The sequence below is a fragment of the Coloeus monedula genome (assembly GCF_965178545.1).
Source record: "Coloeus monedula genome assembly, chromosome: 5".
NCBI lineage: Eukaryota > Metazoa > Chordata > Aves > Passeriformes > Corvidae > Coloeus > Coloeus monedula.
The window spans coordinates 73,421,273-73,439,764 of NC_138785.1; the positions used below are offsets into that span (position 1 = coordinate 73,421,273).

At 62.8% G+C, this 18,492-nt stretch overlaps 1 protein-coding gene across 1 annotated transcript; it reads right to left on the reverse strand.

The window, feature by feature from the left end:
* Positions 1 to 48: 48 nt before the first annotated feature.
* VPS16 (VPS16 core subunit of CORVET and HOPS complexes) lies at positions 49 to 18,293 on the reverse strand. The gene is made up of 24 exons (XM_082281410.1): positions 18,147 to 18,293; positions 17,155 to 17,243; positions 16,987 to 17,081; positions 16,232 to 16,360; positions 15,252 to 15,396; positions 15,015 to 15,130; positions 13,740 to 13,862; positions 13,396 to 13,451; positions 12,655 to 12,744; positions 11,534 to 11,628; positions 10,413 to 10,489; positions 10,185 to 10,316; positions 9,402 to 9,529; positions 9,256 to 9,291; positions 7,634 to 7,742; positions 7,417 to 7,551; positions 7,222 to 7,330; positions 5,817 to 5,914; positions 3,533 to 3,637; positions 2,100 to 2,177; positions 1,638 to 1,807; positions 1,469 to 1,565; positions 757 to 860; positions 49 to 404 (listed from the first exon to the last, which is right to left on the reverse strand). Exons 1-24 carry the CDS (start codon positions 18,197 to 18,199, stop codon positions 260 to 262), a joined length of 2,514 nt encoding a protein of 837 aa, XP_082137536.1. The 5' UTR covers positions 18,200 to 18,293; the 3' UTR covers positions 49 to 259.
* Between the last annotated feature and the right edge of the window lie 199 nt (positions 18,294 to 18,492).

Consider the following 18,492-nt stretch of genomic DNA (forward strand, 5'->3'; position numbering starts at 1 on the left):
CAAGCCCCCACACCCCTCCCTGGGCACACAGCACATGGAGCTCTTCTCTTTATTGGACCACAAGGGACAGGTCCCCCATGTCCCCCGCGGGGTCCCGGTGCCACCTCCGGCACCCAGCGAGGACAAAGCTGGGCTGGGAGCGGCTTCCAGAGGACACGGACACCCCCTGTCCCCTGCCAGCCGTGTCAGGGTCAGGGTCAGGGTTAGGGAGGGGGGCTGGGGGTGTCCCTGGGGGCTGGACCCCCCCCCGGCATCGGGGTCACTTCTTGAGGAGCTGTGCCCGGGCCCGGTTGAGCTTCTCGGCCACGGCGCCGTCGGTGCCGGCCGAGCACCGCGACAGCACCAGGTTCATCTCGGCCTCGTTCTTGCGCTCGATGGCCGCGTCGGCCGCCTGCTCCAGGTCCCTGCGGAACGCCGGGAAGTGGGGGACAGGACAGGGACAGGGACAGGACAGGGACAGGACAGGGGCAGGGACAGGACAGGGGCAGGGATGGGGATAGGAGAGGGACAGGACACGGACAGGGACAGGACAGGGGCAGGACAGGGACAGGGATAGGACAGGGACAGGGACAGGACAGGGACAGGGAGCACCCCCAGCCCTCCCCCATCACCATCCCAGCGCTTCCCTGGAAGCGCCAATCCCGGTACCCCGGCACCTTCCCGGGGGTCTCCAGCACCCCAAATCCCTGCTCCCGGCGCACGGGGAATTGCAGCCGTGCGTTCCCACATGCCGGCAGCCCCCGAGGGGTCTCTCACCCCACGAGGACGAAGGCCTTGACGCGCTGCTCGGGGGGCACGCGGGGCGCGTACTTCTTGGCCTCGTAGCGGTTGTGGTGCTTCACGGCCACCTCCACGAAGGGCTGGGGGCGGCAGGAGGGGCAGGGGAGAGGTGAGGAAGGGCACGGGAGGAAGGGGAAAGGAGGGCGGGAGGGCTGGAGGATGGGAGAGATGGAGAGGGGAGGAGGAGGAGGGGAGAGATGGAGAGGGGAGGAAGAGGAGGGGAGAGATGGGGAGGGGAGGAGGAGGATGGGAAGGATGGAGAGGGGAGGAAGAGGATGGAAGGGTTGGAGAGGGGAGGAAGAAGATGGGAAGGATGGAGAGGAGAGGAAGAGAATGGGAGAGCTGGAATGGGGAGGAAGAGGATGGAAGGGTTGGAGAGGGGAGGAAGAGGATGGGAAGGCAAGGATGGGACAGCTGGAGAAGGAGGAAGAGGATGGGAGAGATGGAGAGGGGAGGAGGAGGATGGGAAGGATGGAGAGGGGAGGAAGAGGATGGCAGAGCTGGAATGGGGAGGAAGAGGATGGGAGAGTGGGAATGGGGAAGAGGATGGGAGGGTTGGAGAAGGGGAGGAAGAGGATGGGAGGGCTGCAATGGGGAGGAAGAGGAGGGGAGGGCTGCAATGGGGAGGAAGAGGATGGGAGGACGACGAGGGGGAGGCCGATGCCCCCTCAGCAGCACAGCCTCTCACCAGGTACCCGATGGGCGACTTCTTGCTCTTGGAGAACTTCTCCATCTCCTCCCAGTCGCCGCGGGTGGCCAGGGCGCTGATCTTCAGCCACCAGTACCTGGGCACAGCGGTCAGCGGGCTCCCTGGAGCCACCAACACCCCCGGAGCCCAGCCCAGAGCCCGTCCCCACCTCTTGTCCGGGATCCTGAAATCGCGGTAGAGCTGCTCGGCGCGTTTGTGGTGCCCGTCCAGGATGAGGGTGGAGACGGTGTCGTGCAGGGACAGGTCCAGGTAGGGCTTGTCCAGCTCCTCCTGCAGGTGCCGCTGGAGCCGCAGCAGCTTGATCTGCTCCTCCGTGGCCTGGGACATGGCACCGCCTCGGGGGTCCCTGGCCCAGCCTCGATGTCCCCTGGCCCAGCCTCGATGTCCCCAGCCCAGACCCAGGGTCCCCAGCCCAGCCCTGAGGTCCCTGATCCAGCCCCAGGGTCCTCATCCCACCCTTGGGGTCCCTGTCCCAGTCCCAGGGTCCTCATCCCAGCCCTGGGGTCCCTGTGCCAGCCTTGCCCCTGGACAGCCCCACAGCCCCCCAGTGCTGGGGCACGGACAGGTGACCTCGTCACCGGTGTCCCCTGTGCCAGCTGGGCACTCTCACCTTGGCAGCGAAGTCGTTCTTGGCCTTGTAGAACTCATCCAGGGCGTTCTGCAGGGCGGCCACGCGCCCCTCGATCCGCTGGGCACGGACGGGGCACGGACATGGACAGGGTACACGGACAGGGCACGGACAGGGCACGGACAGGGCACGGACAGGGCACATGGACACGTCATTCCCTGAGTGGAATCCTGATCCCCAGTGGGGAGCCCTGACTCCCTGGGCAGGATCCCAACCCCTGGCACACACGGCATGGACAGGGCACGGTCCCCCTCTGCCCTGGGGGCACGCTGGGAGCCCCTTCCCACATCCAGAGCCCCATTCCCACATCCAGAGCCCCATTCCCATACCCAGAGCCCCATTCCCATACCCAGAACCCCATTCCCACCTCCAGAGCTGCATTCCTACATCCAGAGCCCCATTCCCACATTCAGAGCCCCATTCCCATACCCAAAACCCCATTCCCACACTCAGATCCTTCATTCCCAAATCCCAAACCCCATTCCCACACTCAGATCCTTCATTCCCAAATCCCAAACCCCATTCCCACACCCAGATCCCATCCAGGGCGGGAGGACCATGGGACAATCCTGGCTGTGGTGTGTTCCCGGTCCCGTTCCCGGGCAGCTCCCGGCCATTCCCAAATCCCAATCCCCCATTCCCACATCCAGAGCCCCATTCCCCCATCCTGATCCCCCATTCCCAAATCCCAAACCCCATTCCCACATCCCAAACCCCATTCCCAAAATCAGATCCCCATTCCCACATCCCAAACCCCATTCCCAAAATCAGATCCCCCATTCTCAAATCCTGAACCCCATTCCCACACCCAGATCCCCCATTCCCCCATCCCAAAGCCCATTCCCACACCCAGATCCCCCATTCCCAAATCCCAAACCCCATTCCCACACTCAGATCCCCCATTCCCAAATCCCAAACCCCATTCCCACACTCAGATCCCCCATTCCCAACCCCCATCCCGGATCCCCCATTCCCACCCCCCATCCCAATCCCCCATTCCCACACCCAGATCCCCCATTCCCACATCCCAAACCCCATTCCCACATCCCAAACCCCATTCCCACACCCAGATCCCCCATTCCCAAATCCCAAACCCCATTCCCACCCCCCATCCCGATCCCCCATTCCCACACCCAGATCCCCCATTCCCACATCCCAAACCCCATTCCCACACCCAGATCCCCCATTCCCACACCCAGAACCCCATTCCCACATCCCGAACCTCATTCCCACACCCAGATCCCCCATTCCCAAATCCCAAACCCCATTCCCACACTCAGATCCCCCATTCCCACCCCCCATCCCGATCCCCCATTCCCACACCCAGATCCCCCATTCCCACATCCCAAACCCCATTCCCACACCCAGATCCCCCATTCCCACATCCCAAACCCCATTCCCCGACCCCCCCGGACCTTCTCGCGGTAGCCACCGAGCACGTGCAGGTTGCCCAGCTCCTGGTGGTTGTCGTCCTGGTTGTAGAGATCCTTCAGCGTCTCCCGCTCCTGGTGCCGGCAGAACTGCGGGAACGGGAACGCCGGGAATGCTTGGGGTGGGGGCACCCCTGGGGGCAGGGGGAATGGGGTTTGGGATGGGGGAATGGGGATCTGGATTTGGGAATGGGGGATTTGGGATGGGGGAATGGGGTTTGGGATGGGGGAATGGGGATCTGGATTTGGGAATGGGGGATTTGGGATGGGGGAATGGGGGATCTGGGATGCGGAATGGGGCTCTGGGTGTGGGAATGGGGGATCAGGATGTGGGAATGGGGTTTGGAATGTGGGAATGGGGGATTGGGATGTGGGAATGGGGTTTGGGATGTGGGAATGGCGGATCAGGATGTGGGAATGGGGAATCTGAGTGTGGGAATGAGGTTTGGGATTTGGGAATGGGGTTTGGTATTTGGGAATGGGGTCTGGGTGTGGGAATGGGGGCTCTGGGTGTGGGAATGGGGTTTGGTATTTGGGAATGGGGTCTGGGTGTGGGAATGGGGGCTCTGGGTGTGGGAATGGGGTCTGGGATTTGGGAATGGGGATCTGGGTGTGGGAATGGGGTTTGGGATGTGGGAATGGCGGATCAGGATGTGGGAATGGGGGATCTGGGTGTGGGAATGGGGATCTAGGATTTGGGAATGGGGTTTGGTATTTGGGAATGGGGTTTGGGATGTGGGAATGGGGGCTCTGAGTGTGGGAATGGGGCTCTGGGTGTGGGAATGGGGGATCAGGATGTGGGAATGGGGTTTGGGATGTGGGAATGGGGAATCTGAGTGTGGGAATGAGGTCTGGGATTTGGGAGTGGTGTTCAGGATGTGGGAATGGGGGATCCGGGTGTGGGAATGGGGTTTGGGATTTGGGAATGGGGTTTGGGATGTGGGAATGGGGTTCTGGGTGTGGGAATGGGGTTCTGGGATTTGGGAATGGGGTTTGGGATTTGGGAATGGGGTTTGGGATGTGGGAATGGGGTTCTGGGTGTGGGAATGGGGTTCTGGGTGTGGGAATGGAGGTCAGAGGGTTTTTGGGGATCACTACCCCAAAGCCTCCAGGGAGGAACAGGTATTTGGGGTGGGGGTCACTGCCACCCCTGAGGCAGGTTTCAGGGGTTTGGGGGTGCCTCAGGGGGTTTTGGGAGGTCTCAGGGGGTTTTTGGGGTGCCTCAGGGGGTTTTTGGGGTGCCTCAGAAAGTTTGGGATGTCTCAGTGGGTTGTTGGGGTGTCTCAGGGCATTTTTGGGGTGCCCCAGGTCATTTTAGGGGTGTCTCAGGGCATTTTAGGGATGCTTCAGGAGGTTTTGGGGTACTTCAGGGGGTTTTTGGGGTGCCTCAGGGGGTTTTAGGGCTGTCTCAGGGGGGTTTTGGGGTGCCTCAGGGTGTTTTTGGGGTGCCTCAGGGGGTTTTAGGGGTGTCTCAGGGGGTTTTTGGGGTGCCTCAGGGGGTTTTGGTGTGCCCCAGGTCATTTTAGGGGTGTCTCAGGGCATTTTAGGGGTGCTTCAGGGGCTTTTGGGGTGCCTCAGGGCGTTTTTGGGGTGCCCCAGGTCATTTTTAGGGTGCCCCAGGGCATTTTAGGGGTGCCTCAGGAGGTTTTGGGGTACCTCAGGGGGTTTTTGGGGTGTCTCAGTGGGTTTTTGGGATGCCTCAGGAGGTTTTAGGGTGCCCCAGGTCATTTTTGGGGTGCCTCAGGGGGTTTTTGGGGTTCCTCAGGAGGTTTTAGGGTGCCCTAGGTCATTTTTGGGGTGCCTCAGGGGGTTTTGGGGGTGCCTCATGGCATTTTAGGGCTGTCTCAGGGGGGTTTTGGTGTGCCCCAGGTCATTTTTGGGGTGCCTCAGGGGGTTTTTGGGGTGCCTCAGGAGGTTTTGGGGTACCTCAGGGGGTTTTTGGGGTGTCTCAGTGGGTTTTTGGGATGCCTCAGGAGGTTTTAGGGTGCCCCAGGTCATTTTTGGGGTGCCTCAGGGGGTTTTTGGGGTTCCTCAGGAGGTTTTAGGGTGCCCTAGGTCATTTTTGGGGTGCCTCAGGGGGTTTTGGGGGTGCCTCATGGCATTTTAGGGCTGTCTCAGGGGGGTTTTGGTGTGCCCCAGGTCATTTTTGGGGTGCCTCAGGAGGTTTTGGGGTGCCTCAGGAGGTTTTTGGGGTTCCTCAGGAGGCTTTAGGGTGCCCCAGGTCATTTTTGGGGTGCCCAAGGGGGTTTTTGGGGTGCCTGCCCCTCACCTGGCGGTACAGGCTCAGGGCCACGGGCTGGTTCTGTAGGGTCATGAAGAAGGTGCCGCGGTTGAGCTCGTTCTTGAGGTGCAGCACCACCGTGTAAACTGGGGGGACAGCAGGGTTTGGGGTCAGGGGTTTGGGGTCGGGGGGGGTTTGGGGTCAGGGGTTTGGGGTCAGGGGGGGTTTGGGGGGCAGAGGGGTTTGGTTTTGGTTTGGGTTTTTTCTGCACCTCCTGATCCCTTCCGTGCCCCCCACCCCGACCCTCCGTGTGCTCGCCAAGGCCCCAAAATGTTCCCAAGGGGCTTCTCCAGACCCCAAAATGTTCCCAAAGAGGCTCCCCCAGACTCCAAAGGCTCTCAAGGTGTTTCTCCAAACCCCAAAGTGCCCCTAAAGAGGCTCCCCCAGACCCCAAAACGCTCTCAAGGTGCTCCCCCAGACCCCAAAATGCTCTCAAGGTGATCTCCCAAACCCAAAAATGCCCCCAAAAAGGCTCTCGCAGACCCCAAAACCTCCCAAAGAGGCTCCCCCAAACCCCAAAACGCTCTCAAGGTGCTCCCCCAAACACCAAAATGTTCCCAAGAAGCTCCCCCAGACCCCAAAATGTCCCCAAAGAGGCTCCCCCAGACCCCAGAATGTTCCCAAGAGGCTCCCCCAGACCCCAAAATGTCCCCAAAGAGGCTCCCCCAGACCCCAGAATGTTCCCAAGAGGCTCCCCCAGACCCCAAAATGTCCCCAAAGAGGCTCCCCCAGACCCCAGAATGTTCCCAAGAGGCTCCCCCAGACCCCAAAATGTCCCCAAAGAGGCTCCCCCAGACCCCAAAACACTCCTGATGGGCTCTCCCAGACCCCAAATGCTCTCAAGGTGCTGTTCCAAAGCCCAAAACATCCCAAAGAGGCTCTCCCAAAACCCAAAACATCCTAAAGAGGCTCTCCCAAACCCCAAAACGCCCCAAAAGAGGCTCCCCCAGACCCCAAAATGCTCCTGATGGGCTCTCCCAGACCCCAAATGCTCTCAAGGGGCTCTCCCAACCCCAAAACCTCCCAAAGAGGCTCTCCCAGACCCCAAACACTCTCCAGGTACCCTCCCAAACCCCAAAACGCCCCCAAAGAGGCTCCCCGAAACCCCAAAACACCCCCAAAAAGGCTCCCCCAAACCCCAAAACACCCCCAAAAAGGCTCCCCCAAACCCCAAAACGCCCCCAAAGAGGCTCCCCCAGACCCCAAAATGCTCCTGATGGGCTCTCCCAGACCCCAAAACACCCCCAAAAAGGCTCCCCCAAACCCCAAAACACCCCCAAAAAGGCTCCCCCAAACCCCAAAACACCCCCAAAAAGGCTCCCCCAAACCCCAAAACGCCCCCAAAGAGGCTCCCCCACCCCCAAAAAGCCCCCCAAAGCCCTGCCACCCTCACCCAGGTCGGTGTCCCCGCTCTCGATGGCTTTGCCCAGGGCCAGCTTGCTCCGCTTCATCTTGAGCAGCAGCGGCACCTGCTCGCCCGAGCGGGGCTCGTACTCCAGCAGCTGCCCGGGGCACACCTGGCCGTCACCTGGCGCAGGTGCCACCACCCCGCAGGTGCCACCACCCCGCAGGTGCCACCACCACCCACCCTGATGGCCAGCTCGGCGCGGCCGCAGTCGTAGGCGCGCGTGGCGATGTCCGAGTAGGAGATGCCCGCCGCGTCCCCCAGCTTGTGGCTGATGGCCTGGGCCACCTCCTCGTCCGACTTGTCCTTCTGCTGCACCTGTGGGGCCAGCGAGGAGCGTGCCCAGGGTGCCCCGAGGCGCTGCCGGGTGGCCACCCCGGGCACCGCGTGCCCCCCTCACCTTGCAGCAGGCCCAGTGTGCCAGGATGCGGCTGACGCCCTGCGCCGCCGGCAGCCGCAGGAACTCGCAGATGCGGATGGCCAAGGGGTACAGGCGGCGCAGCACCAGCCTGGGGCACAGCGGGGCAGGGTTTGGGGCATGGGGCAGGGTTTGGGGGATGGGGAGGGTTTGGGGGATGGGGGAGGGTTTGGGGCACGGGGAGGGTTTGGGGGATGGGGGAGGGTTTGGGGCACGGGGGAGGGTTTGGGGCACAGGGGAGGGTTTGGGGCACAGGGGAGGGTTTGGGGCACGGGGAGGGTTTGGGGCACGCGGGAGGGTTTGGGGCACGGGGAGGGTTTGGGGGATGGGGGAGGGTTTGGGGCACGGGGAGGGTTTGGGGGATGGGGAGGGTTTGGGGCACGGGGAGGGTTTGGGGGATGGGGAGGGTGTGGGGCATGGGGAGGGTTTGGGGCACGGGGAGGGTTTGGGGGATGGGGAGGGTTTGGGGCATGGGGAGGGTTTGGGGGATGGGGAGGGTTTGGGGCATGGGGAGGGTTTGGGGCACGGGGAGGGTTTGGGGGATGGGGAGGGTTTGGGGGATGGGGAGGGTTTGGGGCACGGGGAGGGTTTGGGGGATGGGGCAGGGTTTGGGGCACGGGGAAGGTTTGGGGCATGGGGAGGGTTTGGGGCACAGCGGGGCAGGGTTTGGGGCACGGGGCAGGGTTTGGGGCACGGGGAGGGTTTGGGGGATGGGGCAGGGTTTGGGGCGTGGGGGAGGGTTTGGGGCGTGGGGGACACATCGGGGACATAGTGGGGGTCAGGGTCAGGGGACCCTTGGGATGGGAACTGCAGGATAGGGCTTGAGGGATGGGAACCTTTGGGATGGGGAATGTGGGATGGGGAATGTGGGATGAGGATTTTGGGATGGGGACTGTGGGATGGGAACCATTGGGATGGGAACTGTGGATGGGGACTGTGGGATGAGGATTTTGGGATGGGGACTGTGGCATGGGGACTGTGGCATGGGGATTTTGGGATGAGGATTTTGGGATGGGGACTGTGGGATAAGGATTTTGGGATGGGGAATGCAGGATGAGGATTTTGGGATGGGGAATGTGGGATGAGGATTTTGGGATGGGGACTGTGGGATGAGGATTTTGGGATGAGGATTTTGGGATGGGGACTGTGGGATAAGGATTTTGGGATGGGGAATGCAGGATGAGGATTTTGGGATGGGGAATGTGGGAAGAGGATTGAAGGACGGGGATTGAGGGATGGGAACCTTGGGATGGGGAATGTGGGATGGGAACCATTGGGATGGGGAATGTGGGATGTGGAATGTGGGATGGGAACCATTGGGATGGGGAATGTGGGATGGTGAATGTGGGATGAGGATTTTGGGATGGGGACTGTGGATGGGGACTGTGGGATGAGGATTTTGGGATGGGGACTGTGGGATGAGGATTTTGGGATGGGGAATGTGGGATGGGGACTGTGGGATGAGGATTTTGGGATGGGGACTGTGGGATGGGGACCTTGGCATGGGGAATGTGGGATGGGAACCATTGGGATGGGGACTGTGGGATGAGGATTTGGGGATGAGGATTTTGGGCTGGGAGCCGTGGGAAGGCTGGGCCCCTCACCTGTCCAGCAGCACCTCGATGGTGAGCTGTTTGTACCTGTAGGGACGGTCAAGGCCCTTTTGGGATCACGGATGCCCCAAGCCCGCTCCCAGCCTGCTCCCAGCCTGCTCCCAGCCCGCTCCCAGCGGGATGGCCCGGTAGGATACTGGGTGAAGGTGAGTGGGATCCCGATCTGGTAGTCCCGGATGGCGTTGAGGACCCGCAGGTCCTGGCACATGCGCACGAACCCCTCCGGGGGGAATTTATCCAGGAAGCACTTCCCGAAGGAAGCTGCCTGCGGGATCGGGGGAGAATCAGGTCACGGAGAGCTGGAGTTAATGGGATCAGGGTCCCCTTGGCCACCCCACTGCCCTTTTGGAATGAGCGGGACCCTCTGGTGTCCCTGCGCCAGATTTGGGGTCCCAGGCACTGGGGTTAATGGGATGAGAGTGCCTTTGGCTCTGTGGGATCCTCTGGTGTCCCTGCTCCAGGTGTGGGGTCCCAGGGACCCGGATTCCCAGGATTGGGATCCCCCTGGCTCTGTGGGACCCTCTGGTGTCCCTGCTCCAGGTGTGGGGCCACAGGGACCTGGATTCACAGGATTGGGATCCCCCTGGCTCTGTGGGACCCTCTGGTGTCCCTGCTCCAGGTGTGGGGCCACAGGGACCTGGATTCACAGGATTGGGATCCCCCTGGCTCTGTGGGACCCTCTGGTGTCCCTGCTCCGGGTGTGGGGTCCCAGGGCCCGGGGTTAATGGGGTTGGGGTCCCCGAGCTGCAGAGAGCCGTGGTGCTGGCCTGGCAGCTGCCTGGTGCTCGCGGGAAGCTGCCTGCGGGATCAGGGGAAAATCCCTCAGGAAAATCCTTTGGGAAAATCCTTCAGCTCCACCCTCCTTCCTCCCCTTCCTCCTCCTCCTCCTCCTCCTCCTGCTGCTGTCGCTCCCAGCTCACCCTCAGCAGGGATTTCTGGGTGTCGGGCTCGTGCTCGTAGCCCGCGGCCTCGATGCACTGGCCCACGGCCTCGGGAAGCAGCTGCTGCTCCCGGATTTCCCGCAGGTACTCGTCGGCCTTCTGGCTCTCCTTCTGCAGGGAAAACGGGAACGGGGTGCCCCGTGGCACACGGAGCCCTCGGGATGCCACCCCAGCGGGTGTCTGGGAAGGGGGAATGGACGGATGTACCTCGTATTCCTTCTGCGCCTCGAGGAGCAGAGCGCCCGGAGCCATGGAGGCGATCCGGAAAATCTCCTGGCTGGCTTCTGCAGGGATTGGGATAGGGCACGGCTGAGGGGCTGCTCCAGCCCAGGGCTGGCACCGGGTGCCACTTCCATGAGCTGGCAGCATCCTCCAGCAGCGGGATCGTGGAATGGGTTGGGTGGGAAGGGATCTGAAATCCCATCCCATTCCAAGCCCAACACCTTCCCCAATTCCAGCTGGATCCAAGCCCCAGTGTCCAGCCTGGCCTTGGACATTCCCAGGGATCCAGGGGCAGCCCCAGCTGCTCTGGCAATTCCAGCCCAGCCCCTGCCCACCCTCCCAGCCAGCAATTCCTTCCCAACATCCCAGCCCAAGCTCCCCTTTCCCACTGGGAAGCCATTCCCTGCCTCCTGTCCCTCCAGCCCTTGGCCCCAGTCCCTCTGCAGCTCTCCTGGAGCCCCTTGAGGCCCTGCAAGGGGCTCGCAGCTCTCCCTGCCTCCTTCCCTTCTCCAGGGGAACATTCCCAGCTCTCCCAGCCTGATCCACAGCAGAGGGGCTCCGGAATACTGGAACGGTTTGGGATGGAAGGACCTTAAAGCTCCTCTAATTCCATGGGCAGGGACACCTCCCACTGTCCCAGGTGGATCCAGCCTGGCCTTGGGCATTCCCAGGGATCCAGGGGCAGCCCCAGCTGCTCTGGCAATTCCATTCCCAGCAATTCCTTCCCAACATCCCAGCCCAAGCTCCCCTTTCCCACTGGGAAGCCATTCCCTGGCTCCTGTCCCAAATCCCTTCTCCCAAATCCCTCTGCAGCTCTCCTGGAGCCCCTTTAGGGACTCTGAGGATTCCCTGGAGTTCTCCCTTCTCCAGGTGAACATTCCCAGCATTCCCAGCCTGGCTCCAGAATCCCAGACTGGTTTGGGTGGGAAGGGACCTGGAATCCCACCCAGCCCCACCAGGGACACCTCCCACTATCCCAGCTTTCTCCAAGCCCCATCCAACCTGCCCTTGGACCCTTCCAGGGATGGAGCATCCACAGCTTCTCTGGGAATTCTCTGGGCCAGGTTTCCTTATCCCAGGTGCCCAGGAGGGCAGGGAAAACTCACCTGGGATCTCGTGCAGGAACTCGTGGGAGGTGCGGGACAGGATCCGGACCCCGTCCAGCTCGGGCACCAGGTGGGAATCCTCATCCAGGACAAAGCTGTGCTCCCGCTAAGGGCTGGGGCACGGCCATGGCTCCAGGGACACCACGGAGGGAAGGGAAGGGAAGGGAAGGGAAGGGAAGGGAAGGGAAGGGAAGGGAAGGGAAGGGAAGGGAAGGGAAGGGAAGGGAAGGGAAGGGAAGGGAAGGGAAGGGAAGGGAAGGGAAGGGAAGGGAAGGGAAGGGAAGGGAAGGGAAGGGAAGGGAAGGGAAGGGAAGGGAAGGGAAGGGAAGGGAAGGGAAGGGAATGCCGTGGGATGGGGAAGGGAAGGGAATGCCGTGGGATGGGGAAGGGACCTGGGAGCATCCCTGGGGACAGGAAAAGGACCTGGGAGCCAGACTGGGAGTTGGGAGCATCCCATGGGACAGGGAAGGACCTGGGAGCATCCCTGGGGACAGGAAAAGGACCTGGGAGCCAGAGTAGGAGTTGGGAGCATCCCACAGGACAGGGAAAGGACCTGTGAGGATCCCATGGGACAGGAAAAGGACCTGGGAGCATCCCAGGGGACAGGAAAAGGACCTGCGAGGGTCCCATGGGATGGGGAAAGGAGCTGGGAGCCAGAGTGGGAGTTGGGAGCATCCCACAGGACAGGAAAAGGACCTGGGAGCATCTCAGGGGACAGGGAAAGGACCTGGGAGTTCCCCATGGGACAGGAAAGGACCTGGGAGCTTCCCATAGGACAGGAAAGGACCTGGGAGCATCCCAGGGGACAGGGAAAGGACATGGGAGCCTTTCAGGGGACAGGAAAGGACCTGGGAGCCAGAGTAGGAGTTGGGAGCATCCCATGGGACAGGGAAAGGACCTGCAAGGATCCCATGGAATGGGAAAAGGACCTGGGAGCATCCCAGGGGACAGGGAAGGACCTGGGAGCCAGAGTGGGAGTTGGGAGCATCCAATGGGACAAGGGAAGGACCTGGGAGCATCCCATGGGACAGGACACCGAGGGGACCCCACAGTGCCAGTGACAGAGGAGGTGGCAGCAGCACGTGGAGGGCCCAGGAATGTCCCCTCTTCCCAAAGGATACCGGATGCACTCCGAGGAATTGCCCACCACCATCAGCTGCCGCTCCCAGGCCAGCACCACGGCGCGCTGCCGGCTGCGGGGCCGCGTGCACCTGGGGGACCCCAACCCCATTAACCCCGGGCCCTGGGACCCCACACCTGGAGCAGGGACACCAGAGGGTCCTACAGATCCCAAGGGGACCCCAATCCCGTTAACCCCAGAACCCTGTGACCCCAAACATGGAGCAGGGACTTTAGAGTGCCACAGATCCCAAGAGGACCCCAGTCCTGGGAATCCCAGTCCCTGGGACCCCATTCCCGGAGCAGGGACACCAGAGGGTCCCACAGAGCCAAGGGGATCCCAATCCTGGGAATCCCAGTCCCTGGGACCCCATTCCCGGAGCAGGGACACCAGAGGGTCCCACAGATCCCAAGAGGACCCTAACTCCATGAATCCAGGTCCCTGTAACCCCAAATCTGTAACAGGGACACCAGAGAGTCCCACAGAGCCAGGGGGATCCCAATCCCATTAACCCCAGATCCCTGTGACCCCAGAGGGTCCCACAGAGCCAGGGGGATCCCAATCCCATTAACTCCAGATCCCTGTGGCCCCAAACCTGGAACAGGGACTTCAGAGAGTCCCACAGAGCCAAGGGGACCCCAATCCCATTAACCCCAGATCCCCGTGGCCCCAGAGGGTCCCGCAGAGCCAAGGGGAGCCCAAGGAAGGCCAGGGGTGCCAGGTGGGCAGTGCCAGCGCTCACCAAACCATCTGCCTGGGCGGGGATCGGACGCCGGTGCTGAACTCACAGAACTTCTCCTGTGGGAGAGGAGAGGGGTCAGGGACGGGCACTGGGAATGTGGGGTGGGCACTGTGCCACCCAGAAGGTCCCACAGATCCCAAATCCCGCCCTGGAAGGAAGCAGGGCTCCGAGCAAGGCGGGAAACATTCCTGAACCTGGGGCTGTGAACGGAAACCAGCTGGATTTGGGGCACAGGGAAGGCAGCGGCACCAGCTCTGGGGTTCTGCCGGGATATGGGGTGGCCTGACCCCCCCAGGGACCCCCCCAGAACCCCTCAGGGACCCCCCCAGGCCGGGTGAGCTCACCTTGAGCGAGGCCATCCCCATCCAGACGGTGCCGGAGTCGCAGAAGAGGGCGAGGTGCCGGTGGGTGAAGGACACGGCCATGTGCAGGAACGGCCCCGCCGAGGGGCTCAGCCCGGGGGGGCTCTGGGCGGGACACGGGGGTCACTGGGGGCCACCAATGGCACCCCCAGAGTGACCCCTGAGCGGCACGGCCAGAGCAGGGGGAGCCCCTCCCGCCCTGCCCCGCTTTCCACATCTGAGCTTGGGAGAGGGGCAGGAAGGGGGTGGGGGAGAGTGGGGGCGGGGCTGGGAGCATCCCATGGGAGAGGGGAAGGACCTGGGAGCATCCCATGGGAGGGGGAAAGGACCTGGGAGCATCCTATGGGATGGAGAAAGCACCTGGGAGTGAGTGTGGGGAGTTGGGAGCATCCCATGGGAGAGGGGAAAGACCTGGGAGCATCCTATGGGAGGGGGAAAGGACATGGGAGCATCCTATGGGAGGGGGAAAGGACATGGGAGCATCCTATGGGAGGGGGAAAAGCACCTGGGAGGATCCTATGGGACAGGGGAAGGACCTGGGAGTGAGTGAGGGGAGTTGGGAGCATCCATGGGAGAGGGGAAGGGTCTGGGAGCATCCTATGGGATGGGGAAAAGCACCTGGGAGGATCCTATGGGATGGGGAAAGGACCTGGGAATATCCCATAGGACAGGGGAAGGACCTGGGAGGATCCTACAGGGTGGGAAAAGCACCTGGGAGGATCCTATGGGACAGGGAAAGGACCTGGGAGGATCCCATGGGATGGGAAAAGCACCTGGGAGCATCCCATGGGCCAAGAGAAGGACCTGGGAGCATCCCATGGGACAGGGAAAGGACCTGGGAGCATCCCATGGGACAGGGGAAGGACCTGGAAGCATCCTACAGGGTGGGAAAAGCACCTGAGAGGATCCTATGGGATGGGAGAAGCACCTGGGAGCATCCCATGGGACAAAGGAAGGACCTGGGAGCATCCCATGGGATGGGGAAAGGACCTGGGAGGATCCTACAGGGTGGGAAAAGGACCTGGGAGGATCCTATGGGATGGAGAAAAGACCTGGGAGCATCCCAGGTGCTGAGAGCATCTCATGGGATGGGAAAAGGACCTGGGAGCATCCCATGGGACAGGGAAAGGACCTGGGAGCATCCTATGAGACAAGGGAAGGACCTGGGAGCATCCTACGGGATGGGGAAAGGACCTGGGAGCATCCCATGGGACAGTGGGGCCCCGGGTGCGCAGCGCCATCCCATAATTGCCTCACCACCACGGAGCAGGAGGTGTTGTCCAGCAGGAAGAGCTCCTGTCCCACGGCCAGGAGCACCATGGTCACCCTGTCCTGGGTCAGCACGGCCCAGCACGGCGGGGGCTTCTGCAGCCCTGCGGGGACAGCGTCAGAGCCCTGGGGACAGGGACGGACAGGGGATGGACAGACGGACAGGGGGATGGACAGGGGGACATGGGGATGGACAGGGGGACACAGGGACAGGGGGGCACCCACCGGGAACCTCGGGCAGGCGGCGCAGCTTGAGGTCGTCGATGTTGGTGGCCAGGGAGAAGCGCAGCGCTCCCGTCAGGATGGCCACGCCCGTCCCGAACTCCGTGTGGAAAACCTGCGCCTCCAGCACGTGGTTCTGCAGCACCTCCTGCGCCAGGACACGGCGGGCATGGGGACCCTGGGGACACTGGGGACACTGGGGCACGCGGGGCTCGGCTCAGGCACGCAGCGAGGAGGGGAATGCTCTGCCCGCCGGGATGGATCCCAGCTCGTTCCCGAGGGATGGGACAGCCCCTGGCTCCCCGCGGTGCCCCAAGGGGTCGGTTCCGCATCCCCCAAACACTGCCCGGGACATCTGACAAGAGGCAGAGCGAGGGGGAAATGGAACAGAGCAAATTCGGGGTGGGAAAGAGGGAAGGAATTCTTGGCTGGGCTGGAATTCCCAGAGAAGCTGTGGCTGCCTCTGGATCCCTGGGAGTGTCCAAGGCCAGGTTGGACATTGAGGCTTGGAGCACCCTGAGATGGTGGAAGTGTCCCAGGGATGGTGGGAGTGTCACAGGGATGGTGGGAGTGTCCCTGGGATGGTGGGAGGTGTCCCTGGGATGGTGGCAGTGTCCCAGGGATGGTGGGAGTGTCACAGGGATGGTGGGAGTGTCACAGGGATGGTGGGAGGTGTCCCTGGGATGGTGGGAGTGTCCCTGGGATGGTGGGAGGTGTCCCTGGGATGGTGGGAGTGTCACAGGGACGGTGGAAGTGTCCCTGGGATGGTGGGAGGTGTCCCTGGGATGGTGGGAGTGTGCCTGGGATGGTAGGAGTGTCCCTGGGATGGTGGGAGTGTCACAGGGATGGTGGGAGGTGTCCCTGGGATGGTGGGAGGTGTCCCTGCCCATGGCAGGGGTGGAACGGGACGGGGCTGGAACGGGACGGGGTGGAACGGGACGGGCTGTGAGGTGGCTGCCCCGTCCCAGCGCCCGTTCCCTCACGTTTCCCATGCTGAAGTGCCGCTTGAACTCGCAGAACAGGTTGTAGACCAGCACGGTGCCGTCCTCCTGGATGCACAGCAGGTCCTCCCCCGCCGTCCAGCCCAGGTGCACCAGGCGGCCGCTCTTCCACTGGGAATGGCACGGGAAAGGGTCAGCTCCGGGGTGCTCCGGACAGCCCCGAGCCAGGGATGTCCCTCCCGTGGGGTCAGCGGGCGTGGCTGAGGTCTGACAGCTTGTCCAGAGGTTGGACACCTTGTCCAGAGGGTTGGACACCTCACCTGGAGGTCCAACACCTCATCCAAAGGTCTGACACATCATCCCAAGGTCCAACACCTCATCCCAAGGTCCGACACATCATCCCAAGGTCCAACACCTCATCCCAAGGTCTGACGCCTCATCCCAAGGTCTCACACCTCATCCCAAAGTCCGACACCTCATCCAAAGGTCCGACACCTCATCCCAAGGTCCGACACCTCATCCCAAGGTCCGACACCTCATCCAGAGGTCCAACAATCCCAAGGTCCAACACCTCACCTGCCCTGGCTCTTCTCCAGGTCCCTGCAGTAGTGGCACCTCTCCCCGTCCCTCCACTGCCCCATGTCTGCCCCAGCCCCAGGCAGGAGAAGGGAGGATGTTCCTGGGGCTCCAAACCCCATCCCATCCTCCTCTCCCATGCCTGGGCACCTCCCTCTCCCCTTTGCTCCCACATCCCTGTCCCCCACAAACGTGGGGGTGTCCGTCCCCTCCCGCCTCACCGGGACACTGGCCAGGAGCAACCCCGAGGCCGAGTAGATCTCCAGGAGCGGGCGGGCGCTGGGGGTCTTCTCCCGCCGGGAATTCCTCAGCAGAGCTGGGGAAGGAACATTCCCTGAGCCGTCCCCGGCACAGCCCCGGCTCGGGGGGCTCGGAGGGGCTGCACCCACCTATGGGACCCCCGTACGGGGCCGCTGCCACCACGCAGTCCCGCAGGTCCTCCCGCAGCCCCCATTCCATGGAGTACAGCTCCAGCTTCCTGCCGGGACACGGACGGAGGGATGGAGGGAGGGAGGGAGGGATGGAGGGATGGAGGGATGGAGGGATGGATGGATGGATGGATGGATGGATGGATGGATGGATGGAGGGATGGATGGATGGATGGATGGATGGATGGAGGGATGGATGGATGGATGGAGGGATGGATGGATGGATGGATGGAGGGATGGATGGATGGATGGATGGATGGATGGATGGATCCATGGAGGGATGGATCCATGGAGGGATGGATCCATGGAGGGATGGATCCATGGAGGGATGGATGGATGGATGGATGGATGGATGGATGGATGGATGGATGGATGGATGGATGGATGGATAGATGGAGGGATGGAGGGATGGATGGATGGAGGGATGGATGGATGGAGCGATGGAGGGAGGGATGGATGGATGGATGGAGGGATGGATGGATGGAGCGATGGAGGGAGGGATGGATGGACAAGTGGCAGGCACAGGGATGGCGGGCCACGGATGGTGCCCACCCCCAGCCGGCCCTGGGACCCCCCTGATAGACCCCAGGAGCCCCGAGATCCACAGACATCCCGGGAACCCCTCAGACCGCGCCGGTGACCCGGGGCCACCGCAGGACCCCCTCCCAGCCAACCCCAAAATCCGTGGGCACCACGAGACCCCTCCCAGCCAACCCCAAGACCATCCCAGGATGCCTCACGACAGCCCTGGGACCCCTCAACCATCCCCGGGACCCCATTCCCAGCCCTGGCATCCCCCCGAGCACTCCCGGGACCCCATTCCCAGCCCTGGCATCCCCCCGAGCACTCCCGGGACCCCTCTCCCAGCCCCAAGACCCCCAAACACACCCGGGACCCCTCTCCCAGAGAGCCCCGGGACCCCCGAGCAGCCTCGGGCCGGTGCCGCCCCTCACCGATAGAAGGTCTCCTCGCCCAGCGGGTTCCAGTTGGCCGTGTAACAATCCATGGCGCGGCCGGGACGGGGGAACGGGGATGGGGCGGGGTGAGGGGGAACCGGGACCGGGAGCGGGACCGGGAGCGGGATTGCGACAGGGCGGTGCCGGCGCTTCCCTCAGCCGCGCCACGCCCCTCACGTCACGCCGTGACGCCACGCCGGCCGCCGCCATCTTGGGTAAGGGCACGGGCAGGTGAATGGGGAACCGCCGCCATCTTGAGTGAGGGCAGCGGGAAAGGGGAACCGCCGCCATCTTGAGTGAGGGCAGCGGGAAAGGGGAACCGCCGCCATCTTGGCTGAGGGCA